Genomic DNA, 20124 nt, shown 5'->3' with positions numbered 1-20124 from the left:
CCTTTTTTCCCCCTTCTCCCCTTTACCTTAGTTTTGTGGGATAATTTGGGATGGGTAGGGATAAGTGTGTTCTGATTATTTGTATAATTTTTCTTCAGTTATTTCTATGGTTGAAAAAAAAAAAAGAAAACCAGCAGGTTGTGATATTTTCTATGTATGTCATATTGTCTTTTAAGAATCTGCTCAATAAAAATGTAAAAAAAAAAAAAATGAAAACAGTGTGTGAGAAAAGTATTTCTCACACTGCTTTCTTAAAGCTGTAATTCTGTAAATGACGGCTGTGCAAAAACTGTCACATCCAGATGCAGAGAGCCCTCTGCAGCCCTTGAAAAAACATGTACCTTTAAACAGGTGTCTCAGACACATTGCCTTAACAAATGCCTTTCTTGAAACATGCTTCACTGTTTTTTTTTTTTTTTCTTCTGGGGATTCATTTCCTTTTAAAGAAATAGACATGATTTTTTTTTTTAATTTTTACATTCCCATTAAAAAAAATGTTATATAAACACAACACCAAATTTTGCCATGTTCATGATTAAAGGGGTCCTATTATGCTCTTTTGGTTAGCTGGGCCAGTGTGTGTTGTGATTGGTTAGCTGGGCCAGTGTGTGTTGTGATTGGCACCACTCGACGCCTGGTTGGGAAATGTCATGCCCCTTACCATAGCTGCCTGCAAGCTTCAGTGTAAATATTGCTCAAAATCAAATCAATTTGAGCGCGATTTAAACCCGGATGATTGACCACTCTAGGTTCGTCCGCCTTGTGAAAACTAGCGTGTCTCCGACATAGTGATAACACTCGTTGCCTTCTCTAGTGCAGCTCAACCAGGTCTCGTCCCATTCGTTGATATTTGTGATATCACAAATCCCGGAAAATATGCGTTGTAGTCCAAACGAGTCGTTCATTGTAGTTTTTGAAAAGTGATTTCTGTTAAATAAAATATCTCCTTTTGAAGTGGACTTTGAACTTTGTAACTTTGCAGATCTTTTTTATGCTCAAACAGCAACATTATAGAATAACTAAAGCTGAAAAAGTGAAAAAGCATAGGCCTAATAGGACCTATATACATAATAATGTATATTTTATTGATTTGCTTTGTTTTATTAATTTGTAAGGTTTTCTGTTGGAACAATGCTTCACGGTTTCCTTAGTTATTACTAAATACATTTTATTAATAGCTGCTTTGGTGAAATCAGTTCCTGCAAAACTCACTCAGGGACAGAGTTAAAAACAATACATACCAAAACTATAAATCAATATGTCATATAATGCCATTATCTGATCAAGCATCTTCAAGTTATAAATCTTGACTGCTCATTTCTGAAAGGTGTTTATTTTAGTCTAGCCTGTGACAATAAAACAATATTTCAGGGCCAAGCACTTCATTTCAATAGTGCAAACATATCTGTGAAGAATAATTAGACCAGCAAAATCAACAGAATCAGTCATTTTGACTCCATCTTTACTACTGATGACCACCTTTTCTGGACATTCTCGATGTCTCAATACACAGAAGGGGGTCCAACACTCCTTCAGAAATAGGGTGCTTGGAGAGCCCAAACAGTTCAAAACCTCAGTTTTCAGGAAACTGGGAGCTGGATTAGCCTGAGATCCCTAAAGGAAGAGAACAGGACAGTGAGTCCATTTTTTTTGCCCATTCAATGATAGTCTGTTTCTCTACATGGACAAAAGTATAAAAGTATACACTCTTCAGTATATCATTGATTAAAAGTCCTACAGGTTTGGAAGAACATGATGGTAAATGACAAGTATATGATGACAGAATTTTTATTTTTGGCCGAACTATCCCTTTAACTCAAATCTGAAGAATCTGAAGTATGAACGACAATCTTCTAGTTGTTTCAATAAACGTTCAAATGTTTTGAATGTTCTTCCTTCATACCATAAAAGAAGCAAGTTGCCTATTTCTTCTTTCCACCTAAAGACATACTCTCTGTTTTCTTCTTCTGTGCCTGAAAAGAGAGCAAACCGTAATGCAAGTATCTTACAATCTTAAAGTAAATGGTTTCATGAAGAACCTTTAACATCCTTGGAACCTTTCCATTTCATTCCATTCTTTATAGTCGAAAAAGTTTCTTTAGATTTATTGTTCTTCACACTAAGAGAAAAAAATGGTTCCTTTAAGAAAAGTTTCTTTTAAGAAACTGTTCTTTGGGGAACCCTAAATGGTTCTTCTACGGAATCGCCCCTTTTGGAAATCGTACCTTCTGATTTGCATTCTGGACACAAGGCCACTGCTTCCTCTACACGCTCAGTTTGTTACCTCTGACATAGCATCATCTATCTGCTTGAGCTCTTCATAGTGATCACGGGAGTCCCTCAAAGGCTGAACCATGATCTCCTCAATCTGTGGAAAGAGCTGAACACAGACACAGTATCTCTATATGTTACGTAACTTCAGTTCAAAGTTTCAAAATCTGTATAACAGGTGTACAAATCTTCATGACAGTCTCAAACATTGGGACGAGGACGAATTTAATGAAGCCAATTTGTGCCGTTGGTTTGGTGACTTTATCACGATCCATAAATGGAGCCACAGGAAGACCTTCTGACTTTTCTCGTTCACTCTGCCAAAACAAACCAAAACGCAAGCTATAACACACAATGGAGTCCAAAGGGTTGATCAAATCAAAATCTTCAAGTTCCATTGGAAATAATCAGAAAGTTGTATGTTAAACAAAAGAAATTAAATATTTAGGGTGTCCATGCTGATTAAAATTCAAGCAAAAAAATCACACTGACCCCAAACTTTTGAACGGTAATGTAAGCATATTGCGAAATAACAGAAGCATAATAATAAGCTTTTTACCATATTCATTTTCAAAGCACTTGTAAGCAGAAGCTGCTTGTATTGAGGTACCTGTATGAAGTACTCCTCCAGGAGACAGTCCACCCACGGCTCTGCCACCTCAGTGGGTCTGACCTCGTTGGAGATGTCACAACACTTGATCAACACCATCTTCAGCTGTAAAGACACAGAATTGCTTATACAAGGCAAAGCCATCAAGTTTTTGAGCATGCAATTGAATGCATAGCAGGAAACACATACGCATTTAACATGCTCCTCATTGGTAAAGTCAAAGTTGTCCACTTTCTGTTTGAAGGAGTCCAGTATCTCTCCATGCCTGGCCATATCTGTCGCCAGGATAAGAGTAATGATCGCCTACAACAGACACCAAAAAATACATTCAGGACTGTTTAGGATGGACAGCAGATTTTTAACTACAATTCAGACACCAGATATAATTTTTGATATCTTTTTACTAGTGGGTGCAGGACACTGTAGTTCATTTATGTAAGTAAGTTTAGCATATACCCAAAAATTCTTCATACAGAGGACTACCAGTAAAATTGATCAAATTGTGGGACAAAAATTATTCAGACACTTAGACCTGACCATGTTTTGCTTAAGTGTTTTTTTCTTTAATTGCTAACGCAATCTTTTTACGCCACAGACTGAACAAAATTAAGCATTGCTTGGTAATTGGTTGACCTAAATTGGTATTTTCTAATTGTATACTTAATTTTAACTGGTGACAGCTATTCAACCTAATTCATTACATACCTTTCTATCAAAGTTATCTGACATTATCAAGATGAATTTGTTCTGACACAGTTTAACTCTGAGTTCTTGTCAAATTTTATTACCATTTTCTAAACTATAGCGACTGTGACTGTGATAATGTGAGAAATGTTGAAGGTGTCTGAATAAATTTTGGTCTGACTGTATAATGTTGGTGATCAGTATGAGCTTTTCTTTGTTACTAAAAAATTTTTTTCTAATAAATGCTGTTCTTTTGAACTTTCTATTCAGCAAAGAAAAATGGATTACAGTATCACAGTTTCCATACAAATCAGCAAAACTGTTTTCAAAATGAATAATAACAATAAATGTCCCTTAAGCAGCAAATCAGCATATTAGAATGATTTCTTAAGGATCATGTGACACTGAAGTAATGATGCTGAAAATTCAGCTTTGCCATTACAGGAATAAATTACATTTTAAAATACATTAAAATAGAAAAATGTTCTTTTCATTACTTCACAATATTACTGTTTTCACTGTATTTTGGATCAAATAATGGATCAAATGAGGCTGTCTTGGTGTGCATAAGAGACTTCTTTCAAAAACCAACAGCAAACCTTTGAACACTAGCGTAACTGGTTTCATGAAGCTATGAAAGAGCAGCATCTGAGCACTACAGTGTTCCTCTGTGTAGAAACGGCATCTGCAGCATGAAGTGTACATATGGTGGATTGGAAGTACCTGTCGTAACTGTTTGAAGGAGTCAGGCTCCATGTTGGCGAATATGTTGCACTCGGGCATAGAGAGGATCTGGAAGGCCACAGCACAGTGATGGTTCTCCAGTGGAGAGATGTCATTATAGCGCACGGCCAGCTCAGTGCGAGCATTAATCTGATACCTGGTTGCAGAGGGCAAAACTTTGAGCAGTTCCTACTGTATAAATTCTAGACACATTGGCAAACTGCTGCATATGTTGTCAGTGGTATTGTTCTCTGAGAGGGTGGACATGTCAGTGACATACGTGTTGTTGTATCCCGGGTGGTCCAAGTCATGACACACGGCTGCAGTCATCAAAATACACGTCTGTCATAGTCAGCCTCTCCTAGGGAACAAAAGCAAGTAGCATGTTGATCTGACAAACGCACACAAGCACACTCTCCTGAGGACATGACCTCACCTGAAGGTTACACAGATGGATCATGCCATACATCATCTGGCTCACACAAAAGCAGTGGCGGAAGTTGTGGAAAGGGTTGTCACGGTAGTTTTCTTGAATTGCAAGCTTTATTTAGCAGAGACACAGCAGGTGAGTTTTAGTGCTCCAGTTAATTCAGAAAATGAATAGGCAGGAAAGTATATCTTACCAGCCATCTTTTGAGAGTTATGGGGTTAATGTTGAACTCCTTAACCAGTCCAAGGTCATGATACATATACTCCAGACAGCTAAGCATCTGTAGACAGTATTCATTTAATTAACAAACACAATTCACCACATGACCTGTGTGCCTGATTAGACAACTAATGCTGATAAGCAAAAAATACATTTTTATTACCATTTTAGCTGTAGTGTGTTATGCAACATTTAAAGTGAATATAGTTTCACTGTGTACTAAATTGGGACTTCAGCATTACAAATGTGTAATTACAAATATACTTAAATACATGACAGAATAGGATAGAAATGATAGAACTGATGATAGAAGTGATAGAATTACATTAAAGTGTATTTTGTTTGACTATAAATGCTTGTTGGCAGTACACTTTAACCATATTTCAAAGACAATAGACATAATTATGCAATTACATATAAAGCTGTACTTAAGTCCTACTTGAGTGGGTCAAAAAAGTACTCACATTTAATATAAATTTAAAATAAAATAAAATTGTATTTGTTTGCTATTAGCATGCCATTTATAGTCCTTAAGTGTGATAAGTGTTTATTTTTTTATCTGTCTTATGTTGGTTGGTTTATTTTTTCATTTTGTTTTTTACTACAACTGTAATTCCCTATACCGGGAACTTCTACAAAACTAAAAACATGCATGTCTCAAAATATCTTGAACACAAAAAAGGATGACAAACCTCATTATGTTCCCAATGCCATACATCAAAGGTAGGCTTTTTCAGAGCCTCTATGGTTTCCTGAGAAAGTGTGTACTGCACAAACACAAAACACAGCATTTACTATGATTATAACAGCACTGCAATGATTTTATATGGTTGCAGTTTGTAAGCCAAGAAACAAAAAGAGTTTGTTTGTTTGCTTCCTTGTTTATTTTACCTTTGGGTAGCTTGGGACATCTCGTCTGGGAGACAGTTTCTTCCCATCATCAGTAAAATTGTATTTGCAATTGCAGTTCACTCTGGTTGTAAGAGATAAACAACCAATTAACCAATTTCCTAATGGAATTACTGTGCAAAAAATAAAATAAAATAAAATTAGTCGCTCTTACCTCACTCCTCCTCTAGAGGTAATTTCATCCCTTAATTTCTTCAGATCATTTTTAAATTTCTCAATTTCCACCACTTTCAGTCCCTCCACTGTAACGATACAAAAGACTATTAGCTCACAGCATCAGGTGTGAGTTGTGACATGCATTAGCCCTCAGAGAATCACTCACGCTCCACTCTCTTCTCCAGCATGGCTAGTCTGTTGGTCACTTCAGTCTTCAGCTCATTGGTCCTGAAAGCCCTGAAACAAATATTACATTCATTACCATGCACATGCTGATCTGAATCATAACATTTACTTTAAAACAAATGCAGACTCATTTGGACAGAATATGACATACGGCTCACCTGCTGAACTGCTCTGCCACTTGTGATAGGACGTTCTGGAACATGTCTTCCTTCTCTTTTGAGGGAATAAAAAGTTGTTTATAGGGTATGTTACTGTCAGTTGCATTAATTTCTAGTTTTACCTAACACATGTAATCGGCATGGCCTTTGGCTAATTATGTACAATTTAATGAGTACATTTTTTTTCCATACCTCCCCCTTGGTTTGTTGAATGAGGCATAACCTTATATAAGTTGCTTGAAACAAAGAAAGAAAGAAAGTAAAACAATGAATGCTTCTGAATTATTCATGAAATTACAATGATATAATAATTATAATAACAACAACAGCAAATTATATTATTATTACTATGTTGAGTTCTTACTTTGGTGTATTTGCAGGCATGGTGGGGTCAATAGATATCATTTCTCCTTCTGAGTCAATCAGAAGTATAGCCGTGTTTCTGGAGAAACATGAGAACAACATATTTGAGACATGCACTTTTGAGATGATAATCTGCATTAAACCCTTCATATATGAGAAGATACTGACCTGGCAATGTTGGATGATGAGCAAAGAAGTTCCTTAATATCACATGGGCTACAGTGTCGACTGAAAATCACCTAAAACATGAGAGATCATAGTACATGACAACTAAGTGAGTAATTTTCTTAATGAGATGAAGTAGAAATATCTATGAAGAAAAATCAAAGAGCATTATTATTATTATTATTAATATGCCATCATGACACTGTGGCTCTAGTGAGCAGGGCTGGATTTGCCCTTGGCAGGTGTCACAGGTGCTTGTTCGTGTCAAAGGCACCTGTCACCTACAATGACCCTCAATATTTTTTAACACAAGTAGTTATCCTAAAAAGGGTGCCTGTCTTAAAATACATTAAATGACTATAGCCTTTAAGTAGAATAATATTAATATTAATAAAATGTTGTCCCTATTATACAAGTAGTTACACTACTGGTCAAATTATTTTAAAGAAAATAAATTAATATTATACTAATTACAATACTAATACAATACAATACTAATTAATAAAATAAGAATTCATCAATGATGGATTAAATTGATCAAATTGACAGTAAAGACATTTAAAAGACAAAATATTTCTATTTCAAATAAATGCTGTTCTTTTGAAATTTTTATCTTGAGCTAATAATAAATAATAACATTTCATGATATTTTTATTGTATCAATTAAATGCAGCTGTGGTGAGCATACGATTCTTCTGATGTTCAAAAACATTACAAATCTCACCGACCACAAAACCGTTAAAGTTTACAAACAGAAAACACATCTTACAGTCTGTTTTTCAGCGGAGATTGTCTGTGGTTGCTCTAAAAAGTATTTGGAGATGTTAGCCTTAAAGTATTAGATACAAAAATGTCAAGCAATGGCATTTATCTTAATGAAAGCCAGGACAAGCATACTTTCATTCAGAAATTTCACAAAAAAGTTTCATAATTTTTGAAGGATAGAACAATAAAAATAGACAAATGGTGCAGCGACAATTCTGTTTGTCGAACTTTGGTAAACCATATTCATAGATAATGTGATGAACTACTCCTGTGGTTACTCTGACACCTGTGTGAACTTTTAGAAAATTGCTTGAAGCTATTGCCACCACAGTCTATTAAAAATTACTGTAGAAATGATTCCAAAAAGCTGAAGTTAGTTCAGAGAAGCTCTAGCATCATTTACTTACTAACCCCATCAGTCCATGACATTCAAACATTTTTATGTGTGCCCCCAAATACTTGTTTAGGTTCATTGAATGTTTGGATAAAACCCTGACATATCTAATCATATATTAGCAATTGCACTTTTACAATTAAAATGCATCTCATTTTGATGGAATCGTAAACATACAGCTTTTATATTTGAAATCTTGAGACTCACCCTTTGCACCTTTCCATCCACATCCATATAAATAGTTTTAGGGGCATAAGATGAAGAACTCGACCCCATGATGACCTCTGATACCAACAGATGACCAACAGATACACAATCTATAGCTACCTCCTCAGGAAGAGAACACTTCAAAACACTTCAAAACAAACGAACAAAATTAGTAACTTTCAACTGCTGATTTAATAGGATATAAAGTGGATCTATGGCACTAAAACACCCATTTGTAGAATGATAATTGACAGAGCATAAATAAAACCATACCTCAGCATGTGCCATTAAATCTGGTGCAGCCGCTCACTCCAAGATGCTGATGAATGCGGTCGGCTTCGCCAGGAGTCACAGCTCTGCCCTTTAAGTAGGCTATCACTCACTCCTGCTCTCCAGCGTTGCCAAGGAACTGTTCGAGCGGAGAGCTGACTATGTACTCCATGTCATGTACTGCTTGGAGGCGACACACGTATCCGTCCAGCACTGTTTCTTTTCATGATACATGCAATATCTATCTACCCAAACGTTCTCAATAAAGAATACTTGAATGCTTGCTGTGTTGTTTACAATTTTCCTTATACTTCATCAATTATGATTAGAAATGTTAAATTTTTAAATCTGGATATGGATTACGAAGTTAAGTACTTGTAATTAGATTACATTACATTTTAAAGTACTCTAATCAGACTAGTTACTTTTTTATGGATTACATGATTACATGTTATTTACATAATAGCAATACATTATTCATAATTTATTGATATCTCCCAAATTCCACATTTTCATCTTTTAAATTTTCCTTGCTAAAATAACCTACTGCTTATATACATTCAGAAAGGCTTCCAGTTTTATGGACATTCACACAAAGACCAGTCATTTGACAACTGGATTGACAAAAATCATTTCAGGCTTAAAAAGTGTTTCAACATTGAATCAGCTATTGATGAAGACATTCATTTTTATTTGAATTATCACTCTGTAGCTTGTTTAACCATGTATTTCTGTCTTTGGAAGGCTTTTGTTTTTCAAACACTTTAAAATGCACAAATTCATAAACTTTTTTTTTTTTTTGGTCATCTGATCCTCTTTCACTTAATATATTTACTTGAAGTACCCCTGAGATTTAAAAATAAATATTTTAATAGTTAAGTATCACATTTGCATGTTCACAGTTCTCTGACATTCGTTACGGTCACGACATGCAGGTAAACAAATAAAATATTTATTTTTAGTAAGTTTTTATTTTGATTGATTTTAAAATGATTGATTTTAATTTGACATTTTTTGGATTTAATTAATTATTAGCGTTTCATTAAACTCATAAACCCCCTGCAGTTCCTTCACAAACATGTAATATTGTTTAATGCAATTCATATTGTGGATAACAACAAATGGAATATATTTTCTTACTCTTTGTATTTTTATGTCAATATGGTTACAGGATTATCCTATTTAAATCAATGTGATAAAAGAGATCAAAAGTAATCTAAAAGTAGTCTGATTATGTTACCTAAAATGTGTAATGCAATGGATTACATTACTAACTACAATGTAATCTGTAATTTGGAATCAGTAACGGATTACAATTTGTAAGTAATCTACCCAGCTCTGTATATATATATATATATATATATACAGTATGTGTGTTTGTGTGTGTATACTGTACTGCAGTAATTACACTTAAATAATAATAAGCAATTATAAACCCATTAGTACTCTTCCAGCAGCCTCCAAAATTGCAGAAAAATTGATTTCTGAACAGATAATATCACATTTGAACAGTACTCTGTTCTCATTGCATCCGATGCAGTTTGGTTTTCGAAAGTATCATTCAACACAAACTACGAATTGTTTTCTTTTAGAAAATATTAAATCAAAATTGGATAAAGGTGGTGTGGTGGGAGCTGTTTAACACAGTAAGCATTTGACAGTAAATCATGTGGTTATAATTAATAAGTTATCAAATTATCATTTTTCAACAAAAGTAATTAAATGGATAAGATCATGTTTAACTGACCGACAACAGTGTGTTCGAGTAGGCCATAACATTTCACAATTAGTAACTAATTCAGTTGGTGTACCTCAAGGTTCAATATCAGGTCCTTTGTTATTCAGTTTGTATATTAATGACTTGCCTGATGTTTGTGAAACAACTATATACTTGCATGCTAAGAGTAAAAAGCAAGCTGCAGAAGAATTATCAGCAGAAATGGTCAATATTACTAAGTGGTTAAAAAATTAATGTTTACATCTTAATGTTAGTAAAACTGTATGTGTTTTTTTTTCAAAGTCTGCAAATAGAGATCTGGACCCAGATGTTACAGTAGCAGGTAGAAGGTTATCAGTAGTACATAAGTATAAATATTTAGGTATATAGTAATACTTGACTCGCAACTCACATTCAAAAAACAAGTTTAAAAAGTTGAGAATATAATTACATTTAAGACATATTAGGAATAATTTAACCACTGAAGCTTCAAAGTTATATATTAATGCTATGATTTTTTCCACACACGAATTACTGTCTCACCAGTTGGACACAGACAGGTGTGACTACTTTACAACCAATAGAAAGACTCTATAAGCAGGCTTTGAAAACATTGGATAAAAGGGTTTTTATGGGAAAATATGATTAAATTTGCAGATATTTTACTTGTGTATAAAATTTTGCATGGTATGGTCCTACCTCCAATTAATGAATTTACACAACTACAATTATTTATAAAATACAGTTAATACATGTAATATTGTGTCCTTATTGCCATGTTTAATTTAATGTGTCCTTGCTAAAAAAAAAAAGAAAAAAAGTATTTCTTTAAAAAAAAACAAGAAAAAAAAAAAAGAAAACCCTCAATGACCCGCAAACTTTTAAATGGTAGTGTAGATTTTAATCAAAGTGTATAATTTTCATAAATATCAGGTTAGGGCAAACTGAAAATGTTAAAATGTATACAGTTACAATTTATTAATTAATCCATTAATTACAAAACTGATTATGATTTCTGTTGTACAAAACGATGGCGTTATTCTCTCATATGTTATCTTGTACATTTTTACTGTTTAATTAATTGTTTTTTTCAATGTTTCTCATGTTTTACGGTTAGAAATTTGTAGTATTGTAACAACTTGCCCCATACAATATGACATGACCTGGACATGACCTTTTTTATAATCAATAAATTAACAAATTAATAAAGTAACATTATTAATCATAACTGAATATTTAAAAAAAAAAATTAATGACTAATAACACAGCTTAAACTGTCCAGAAAAATAAACATTATTCTGCAGATATGACTGCCTTTCACACGATTTCTCATTTTGACAGGAGCTGATAGTATATATACCCTAAAGCTAGAAAACCAGCTACCAGTAACATGCATCCACACATACACAGCCTCAGAGAATAAAGCCGAGAGGTTCTCTTGGGATGCTTGGAGCCACCTGGTATTTTAATGAAGTTGAGAGTGATTAAGTGTGTATGCACATGAATATGACCTCAGTATCTATTAAAATACATGAATATGTATTTTAATAGATACTGAGGTCATATTCATGTGTATGCACATGAATATGACCTCAGTATCTATTAAAATACATATTCAGGCTCTGTTTAATCATTACTGCTGATAAGATTCACAGCTAGCCAGGCCAATAACAAACAGGAAACGTACGAATGACATAAAAGGACAAAGCACCGATGGCATATTTTAATTCTAGAAAAAAAGGTACATTTGTATTGAGCAGTCACTAAAAGCATCCTGTATTAAAATGAAGATGCTTAGTGATCCTGTTGCGTTTGGCCACGTGTGGACGAGGGTGTGTGTAACTCTCCTCCTCCTTCACTGCAGCAGCTGAGCTTTGTTCCATTGTCAGTATTAAAGGATGAAAGTCTCATGTTACAATTTTCATATAAAATAACCCTTGGGCATAAAAAGGCTTGGTGTGTTTCCTCAATCCATGGTCCCTTTTTGTCGTTATGCTGCAGGTAATTTTCCGTCACAGGTGTGATATTCTCTTGTTCGACGGGCGGCTCAGATCTCTTTGAACCTGAAAGAAAAGAGCAGATGAAACCACTGCAAACACATGGTGCAAAATTAAACGCTTACCTTTTAATCATCAGATTCTAGCGGTGTAAAAAAAAATACAAACAAGACCAAATAATTACCGCCCGCTCATTTGACAAAATGTCTAAAGTGGATAGCGGAGACCATTACTGTAATGCATGCATTTCAATATGATAAAAAAAGCACAAAAAAATGGCTTAGCACAAATCAAGCTTTTTTTATGGTTAAATTCATAACCGGATTTTGTTCAAGCCAAAAACTGACTGATAATTACAAGGATGTCAGAGACTTAATGATATTGCACTTGAAGTGCAAACATCATTTTCCACCTCGACACACAGATCTCTGCCAGTCATTTGGGAACACAGTGAAAACTAACAAATCCCGAGGCGGGTCGCAGCCTCTTGGGAGTAATTGTGATTGCCTTGCAACCACTAAAAATAGCCTCCACTGAATCATATTAGAAGGCAGGAAGGCCCAATTAATTCAAGTACAGCGTCTCTTTGGTCATGACGCTCTACATTTTTGGCAGCCACTAATATCAAGTACATGTAATGGCAATCAGCACCATTCAGGATATTTAAAAGCCACTAGCTAAAAATAGAAGGTCAAATATAAACCTTAATGAAGTCATCTGCCAATAACGTCACAATTTGAATTAGAAGTCTTTTGTAACATTACATTTACATTTAGTCATTTATTAGCAGACACTTTTATCCAAAACGACTTGCAATCAAAACCAACAAAATGTAACAATATGCAACAATATGTAAGTGCAGTGACAAGCCTTGGTTAGTCTAACACAGTACTATTATTTTTTTTAATAATAAATAAAAAGAAAACAAGTAGATAAAATAGAAAAAGAATAGAGAACACTAGTGTTAGAGGGTCAATTTTTAAAATAAAATAATACAAGTAGTTAGAATAAAAACTGAATAGAGAATGCAATTGTTAGAGGGTCTAGTTTTTTATTAAACAAAAAGAAAACAAGTAGATAGAATAGAGTGCTGTTGTTAGATTAACATTACAAAATGTCTTTATTGTCACTTAAATTCCTTAATTTACTGCATCCTGGCTGAATAAATGTGTTAATTTATGTTTTCTTTTTCTTTACTTTCTTTTTTTTATTATTCCAAACTATTGAATGATAGTGGAACATTGTTTTCACAAACACATTAAGCATCAAAAGTGGTTTTCAACATTGATAATAATAGCAAATGTTTCTTGAGCATCAAACCAGCATATTAGAATCATTTCTGAAAGATCATATGACACTGAAGACTGAAGTAATGATGCTGAAAATTCAGCTTTGCCGCCACATGAATATTTTACATTCTAAAATCTATTCAAATAGAAAATGGTTATTTTAAATTGTAATAATATTTCACAATATTACTGTTTTTACTGTATTGTGCATCAAATAAATACAGCATTGGTGAGCAATAAGAGTCATTTTTCAAATACATAAAAATAAATACATTTTTCATCATTCCAAACTTTTGTAGTGTATATAGTGTATTTATATGCATGTTTTCACAAGCTTCTTACATATTTCACCATAAACACGTTTACCCTCTCAGCCTTGTAGTGTATCCACACCATCCTCTGACCTCCTTATACACGAGCCTGGACAACAGCTACACAAACAAGAACAAGAGACGACACTGAAACACCAGCCAGAAAACACATTCATCATGAGAACAGAAAATTACCTATTATTTATTGGATAATATTATAAAAAACAATTGAATCAACAATAACAAAAATAATAATACACATCAGCTTTTAGTCTCACCAGACAGGCCAGCACATCAGCAGCAATGAGCATATAGAAAACATTATTCCATCCGGTGGGAGAGATCAGACCAGCCAACAGAGGCCCAACAGCAGCACCTAGAGCCCATTAAACACATTTCACAACATGTGACTGCCATCACAGGACAGTGGGACGTTTTCAAAACAAACACTGGTTTCTGAATGTTACATTTTTATTGACTGTCAATAACCTTTTAAAAATGTTGCTCGATTTGCAAATGTAATATTCACTGCCGGATTATAACACAAAGTGCATTCAATGCTTGACTTTATTAAGTCAATATCAAGCTCAAGAAAAAAAAAAAAGCCACATTCTCTGCATACCTATAGATCCAGTGCCGTCAATAATGGCAGTCACAGTGGACAGTGCTCTGGAGTTCCCTCTCAGGCACTCATGGGTTCCCTAAAGGATAAAAAAAAACATTATGAAATGTACAACACAAAGTGCTTGTTGCATTACAAAATAGTTTATTGATCAGTTATTGACGGCAGGACTTGTAGGCTGGTCCCAACGTATCTGTTTTGAACCTTTTTTTTTAAGACTTTACAAATATCCATGTGAAGAGCACATGGAGGAAAGGTGCCCAGTGCTTACTAAGTCAGCTGATACAGCAGTGGTGATGAGGGCGTAGGGTCCATTCACGAGAGCACCACACCACAGCAACATGCCTGCAGGTCCGAAAAGGGCAGAGGAGGAGATACAGAAAAAAAAAAAAAGATTTTATTTATTTTGTTTATCTGTTGTCAATATGGCACCTTATTTGATAATTTACAAGATCATCTGATCCCCTTATACTTGACATGTTTCAAAGGCAAACTTAAATTTTACATAAAAAACTGGTCCCACTTTATATTAGGTGGCCTTAACTACTATGTACTTACATCAAAAATAAGTACTATGTATTTATTGTGTTCATATTGTATTGCAAATCATTTTTGCTGCTATTGAGGTGGGATATGGGTAAGGTTAGGTTATGGGTAGGTTTAAGGTGTAAGGGATGGGTCAACAGTGTAATTATAAATGTAACTACAGAAATTAATTACAGTACACACAATAAGTGCATTGTATCAAATTATTAATTTATATGCAAGTACAAAAGCCATGTACTCCATACTCACAAATGGTGGTTGGCAAGCCGTTCTGCCCGATCTTATTGTACAGGAACAGCTTGAGGAAGAAAAGCAAACATGAATAAGCAGCAGATCTCAAAGGAAAGAGAAACCCACGCATTTACACAGGTTCACAGGTAAACTCGAGCTTGAGGGTTTTGGGTGCACACGATTACAGATGTCTGTAAAAACTCTGAGCAAACTTCAAGATTTACAGACAACACTTCAGATTCTGTAGCTGCTCTTTTTTTTTTTTTGACCAGGCGAATGTACAGTGCCACTGGACATAAGCATTGCATATTAAAACTGATATAAACTCCCAAGTGTAAATTTTATGGTCCTTAAAGCTAGCAAATAAACACACGTGTGTTTTAATAATGCTTTTACATACTCTTAATAGATGAAATCAATCTGCAACATCTTGTTGAAACAGATGTTTGCATTTTGCCCAAAGTCTGAGCAAAGAAAGAAAGACAGAAAGAAAAAAGAGAACAGTTCGACTAACCATTGGAGCAGCAATGATCAACATGGCACAGCAAGTAGTGGCTCTGCCTCCACTGTAGTCAGATATCAATCCAGCCAGGATGCCACCTAACACAGAAAAAACCCTTATAGTACCACCAATCTCAAGAATCACCCTTAGATATTTCTTATTCCTATAAATAATTTAAATACCACATACTTACCCACAATTCCTCCAACATCAAACAGCGTAGACAGGTCCCCAGCTTCTTTAGGATCAAAATGAGCTGAGAGAGAGCAGACTCAGTGACTTTTTTTGACAGTTCATTTGTGCCTAAGAACTGAGTAAATATGAGAGAATCTGATGAAGGATTCTTACCAACATTAGCGATGTATAAAGGAAGCCAGTAGAGAAAGGTGTAGCTGACCAGCTTGGCAAAAAGCAAACACAAGGAGAACTCCACCACACCCTGCAGGACGAAAACAACACGATGAGCAAAAATGACAGGATGGTATTTACTCCTGTCCACCAGCTAGGGATTACTCGGGATCGGCAGATACTCAATATTCAATGACTCCTGTCTATGGGAGGGACAGAGAGCCCTCAGATTTCATCAAAAATATCTTAAATTGTGTTCCGAAGATGAACGAAGGTTTTACGGGTTTGGAACAACACGAGGGTGAGTAATTAATGACAGAATTTTCATTTTTGGGTGAACTAACCCTTTAAGTCTTATCTAATGGTCTTTAAACATAATACTCTGTTTGGGTCATTTGTCAGACAATTTTTGGATTTACATTTATTTATTTAGCAGTTGCTTTTTTATGCGAAGTAGCTAACACGAGGAATGCTACAAAATAAGCAATACATCCTAATGAGTAATGTCATTACAGTTGAACCACTGATGTCACACGGACTACTTTGTCGATCATCTTGGTACTTTTCTGGACCTTGAACGTGGTAGTTACCTTGCTGTCTATGGGAGGGACAGAGAGCCCTCAGATTTCATCAAAAATATCTTAAATTGTGTTCCGAAGATGAACGAAGGTCTTACGGGTTTGGAACAACACGAGGGTGAGTAATTAATGACAGAATTTTCATTTTTGGGTGAACTAACCCTTTAATCTTTTAAGAACAGATTTAATCTTAAACATTTTATTATTTTAAGAAAAAATTATATTTAGGTTGAGAAAGCAAAAGCATTATTTCTGATCCAAGCACACCAGACACTTCACAGGATTGGCTCCTCTCTCAGTCTCTTCAAAACAACACCTTACATTCGCTGACTAACAGCTGTGGGTGTAAAACTGAGAAGAACAGGTCACTCACAGGAATCCTGAGCGCTCCGCAGAAGCTGATGGCTTCGGTGTGATCCTCCACCATCTCCACGGCTGTGGAGGTGTTAGTGCTGAAGATCTCCTCATTACTGGACGAGTTCCTCAGTAGAGGCTCCTGCTCCACACTCTCCTAAACACATTACAGACTGTTAGTGTTATATCAATGAAGATAAAAAGTGTTTGTTAAAGGAAGAACATTAAGTGACAGTATTTTAAGTACATACTTAAGGGTGGAATACACTACACTACATTTGCATATATTTTTGCCCCAATTTTCAGTCTGGAGGAGTCAGCCTGCAGATTTTGGGCAATCAGAGTTTCACAGAAAATCACAGTGTGGGCACAGAATCATTTTTTTTTAGCTTCAGTCAGAGGATATAAAATCTCTATGTTCACAATTACTTCTGCTTTCAATTCTCAGGTCATTTCTCAACCAGATTCACTACAGTGTTGTGAACTACAGGCGCACAGCAGCATGACAACGTTACATTCATTTGCTCAATTCTCTTGCTGCAAAAAAGAGGCCAAATGTATTGCAAATATTTAATTTTGCTTTCAGTTTGGCAAAAAAAATTTTATCGATTGTAACCAAATGGCAGTAAATGAGTGTTAACCAGCCTTTTCACATAATCAATTTGTAAATAATGCAACTTCGGAAAATCACAGAAACAAAACACAAATGGGAGGGGAGCACTGCTGTTTAGCTGGTTATTCAAGTGAAATAATGGTATTGTAACATATGTAGGTCATAGAGTCAAAATATTTTACATAGTTTTTTAATTGTAAGTGAACTCACATGGTGTTGTGGTGGAGTACAGTTCACATCTTCAGGTTCTGAAAAAAAAAACAAAAAAAACTGTGATTTAGGTAACAGTTTTTTTTCTTCCACAAAATTAATCTTGAGTTTGTTGAACATATCTTTTATATCTGCAGATAGTTAGTAGTATTGTGTTTGTGTTGTCTTTATTTAATTTCTATCATAAAATAGTAACTATTAGAAGTGGTTACAATAAAATAAAATAAAATAAAAAAAAACACATGCCCATCTCTAAGTTGAAGTAATAGAAAATTTCTGTTCATGTAATTTAGTTGCACAATCTTTGTTTTTGTTTCCCTTCTGTTCCTGTCTTTGTAAACAGCCCGCAGGCATGTAATAGCAAATTTCCCTCCAATCTAAGGTGTGACTTACTTTCAACCAGGAACAAAAAACAGATGACTCCAGCAACAGCGATGATGATACCAGGCACAATGAATGACAGGCCCCACGCGGACGACACATAGACCCCAGCAATGAGGGAGCCCAGAATGTTTCCTACTGAGGTGTGAGAATTCCAGACGCCCATGATGAATCCACGCCTGCGTCAGAGAGCAATTTTGGAATTTTGTAATAATAGTTTATGCATTTAGCAGACACTTTTATCCAAAGCGACTTACAGTGCATTCAGGCCATACATTTTTTTACCAGTATGTGTGTTCCCTGGGAATCGAACCCACGAACTTTTGCACTGCTAACACAATGCTCTACCACTGAGCCACAGGAACAGTGGTAGAGCATTGGTAACAAGGAATTTTAAAATTACATTTTGGAAGATTGAAGTCAACATGAAATCAGCTTATTAATACACTACCATTTAAAAGTCTGTGTATTTTTCTAAGTCTTTTATACTCACCAAGGTTGCATTCATGTGATCAGAGATACAGTAAAAACAGTAATATCGTAAACTATTCTTAAAATTAAAAAGAACTGTTCTATTTTAATATATCTTAAAGTGTAATTTACTCCTGTGAAGACAAATCTGAATTTCCTGCAGGTATTATTCCAGTCTTCAGTGTCACATGTGTCTTCAGAAGTCATGATGAAACATTTCTTCTTACAATTATTGACCTCAACAACAGTTGTGCTGCTTTATATAATTTTGGAAACTGTAATTTGAATTTTAAGAGATTTTTGGATGATTATGAAGTTTAATAGCATTGTTTGAAATAGACATCTTTTGTAACATCATACATTACTGTACTGTCATTTCTGATCAATTACTGATCCCAAACTTTTGAACGTTAGTGTACATCTTAATGTGCACAATTCATCAGTGAAGTTGTTTAAAATCAAGTTTAATACCTTGCCCTGCCTTAAAAACAACTCTGCCTTCCTTTGACATCACTTGGGCCATGCAGGCTATTGGGTAACGTTAATAAACTGCTTATAAATAGTGATTTATGAATCGTTTTGTTAACTACAGTTCACATCTGGCTTAGTTCCAAAATTAAATACCATGTTTTCATCCAAACAATTCCTGATGGATAAAAAAATCAAGAATTGCCACGATTTTTCTTGTGAAATATCCTTTTTCACTCTGAAATTTGTCATACTGCTGTAGTAAAATGCGTTGCAATTGTGGTTTAATTTAAAAGAACAGTTCACAGTAGACAAGTTTTAACAGTTTAGGAGTGTGGAAGCAAGAGAGATCATTTAGATCTGCACTTAGTTGTTTTTGTGAAAAAAAGTGCAGATACAATTCTGCACTGTCAACAGCACACAAACTGAGAAGCAGCAAATAACACAACAGTCACCTACTTTCCCTTCCCAAACCAGTTCCCAACACACGCTACCACTGCCGGCCAGCCTGTAGTCTGTACCAGCCCATTTAAGGCCTGTAAAAGAAAAAAACATAGGAATCAGCAAGTCTGAAGAGCACATGGGTTTGACATGTTCAAGAAGCAAACGCCTGATTCGGTCATGTGTTATGCATGTGACTCATATACTAGCATTACTAAAGATTTACTATGAAATAACTCTGGGGCTGTAAGACTGGAATACAATGGGCTAAGAAAAGATGACGTACACGTCAACCACGCACTGATAAGGTTTTTATTTGATAATATTCAAACATACTTTTTATTTAATTTTGAAAAACTCCCTTGTGACAAGAAATGTGTCATTGGAAAAGAATCACTTCTGTTTTTTTGGTTTCATATTGTAAAATTCTGGTGCTCGCTCTGGTGCTTTAAATTAATTTTTTGATGGACTGATACACCTTTGGAGATACATTGGCTTAAAGGGGTCATATGATGCTATTTTAAAGATCATTATT

General features: G+C 34.9%; 1 protein-coding gene and 1 pseudogene across 3 annotated transcripts in view; both read right to left on the bottom strand.

The window, feature by feature from the left end:
* Positions 1-1578: 1578 nt before the first annotated feature.
* LOC107691750 (high affinity cGMP-specific 3',5'-cyclic phosphodiesterase 9A-like) lies at positions 1579-8309 on the bottom strand (annotated as a pseudogene).
* Positions 8310-11121: 2812 nt separating this feature from the next.
* LOC107691751 (sugar phosphate exchanger 2-like) overlaps positions 11122-20124 on the bottom strand; it is an 11939-nt gene continuing 2936 nt past the window's right edge. The window contains exons 6-19 of one of the 3 annotated variants that reach the window (XR_001634566.1): positions 19608-19684; positions 18222-18388; positions 17829-17866; positions 17025-17162; positions 16074-16164; positions 15919-15981; positions 15738-15823; positions 15242-15290; positions 14718-14791; positions 14447-14525; positions 14103-14200; positions 13880-13944; positions 11819-12290; positions 11122-11738 (exon numbers count right to left, since the gene is read on the bottom strand). Coding sequence is in view for 2 of the 3 variants with exons in the window: in XM_016490553.1 (XP_016346039.1) it covers positions 12275-12290; positions 13880-13944; positions 14103-14200; positions 14447-14525; positions 14718-14791; positions 15242-15290; positions 15738-15823; positions 15919-15981; positions 16074-16164; positions 17025-17162; positions 17829-17866; positions 18222-18388; positions 19608-19684 (1041 nt within the window). In the remaining variant the exon portion in view is untranslated. Of the gene's footprint in view, positions 12291-13855; positions 13945-14102; positions 14201-14446; positions 14526-14717; positions 14792-15241; positions 15291-15737; positions 15824-15918; positions 15982-16073; positions 16165-17024; positions 17163-17828; positions 17867-18221; positions 18389-19607; positions 19685-20124 lie in introns of all 3 variants that reach the window. The other 2 variants (XM_016490554.1, XM_016490553.1) reach the window with 2 other exon arrangements.

Source organism: Sinocyclocheilus anshuiensis, unplaced genomic scaffold, assembly GCF_001515605.1.
Source record: "Sinocyclocheilus anshuiensis isolate Anshui unplaced genomic scaffold, SAMN03320099.WGS_v1.1 scaffold246, whole genome shotgun sequence".
NCBI lineage: Eukaryota > Metazoa > Chordata > Actinopteri > Cypriniformes > Cyprinidae > Sinocyclocheilus > Sinocyclocheilus anshuiensis.
Note: the sequence above shows the minus strand (reverse complement) of the source record. Positions and strands in the feature narration are given on the sequence as shown.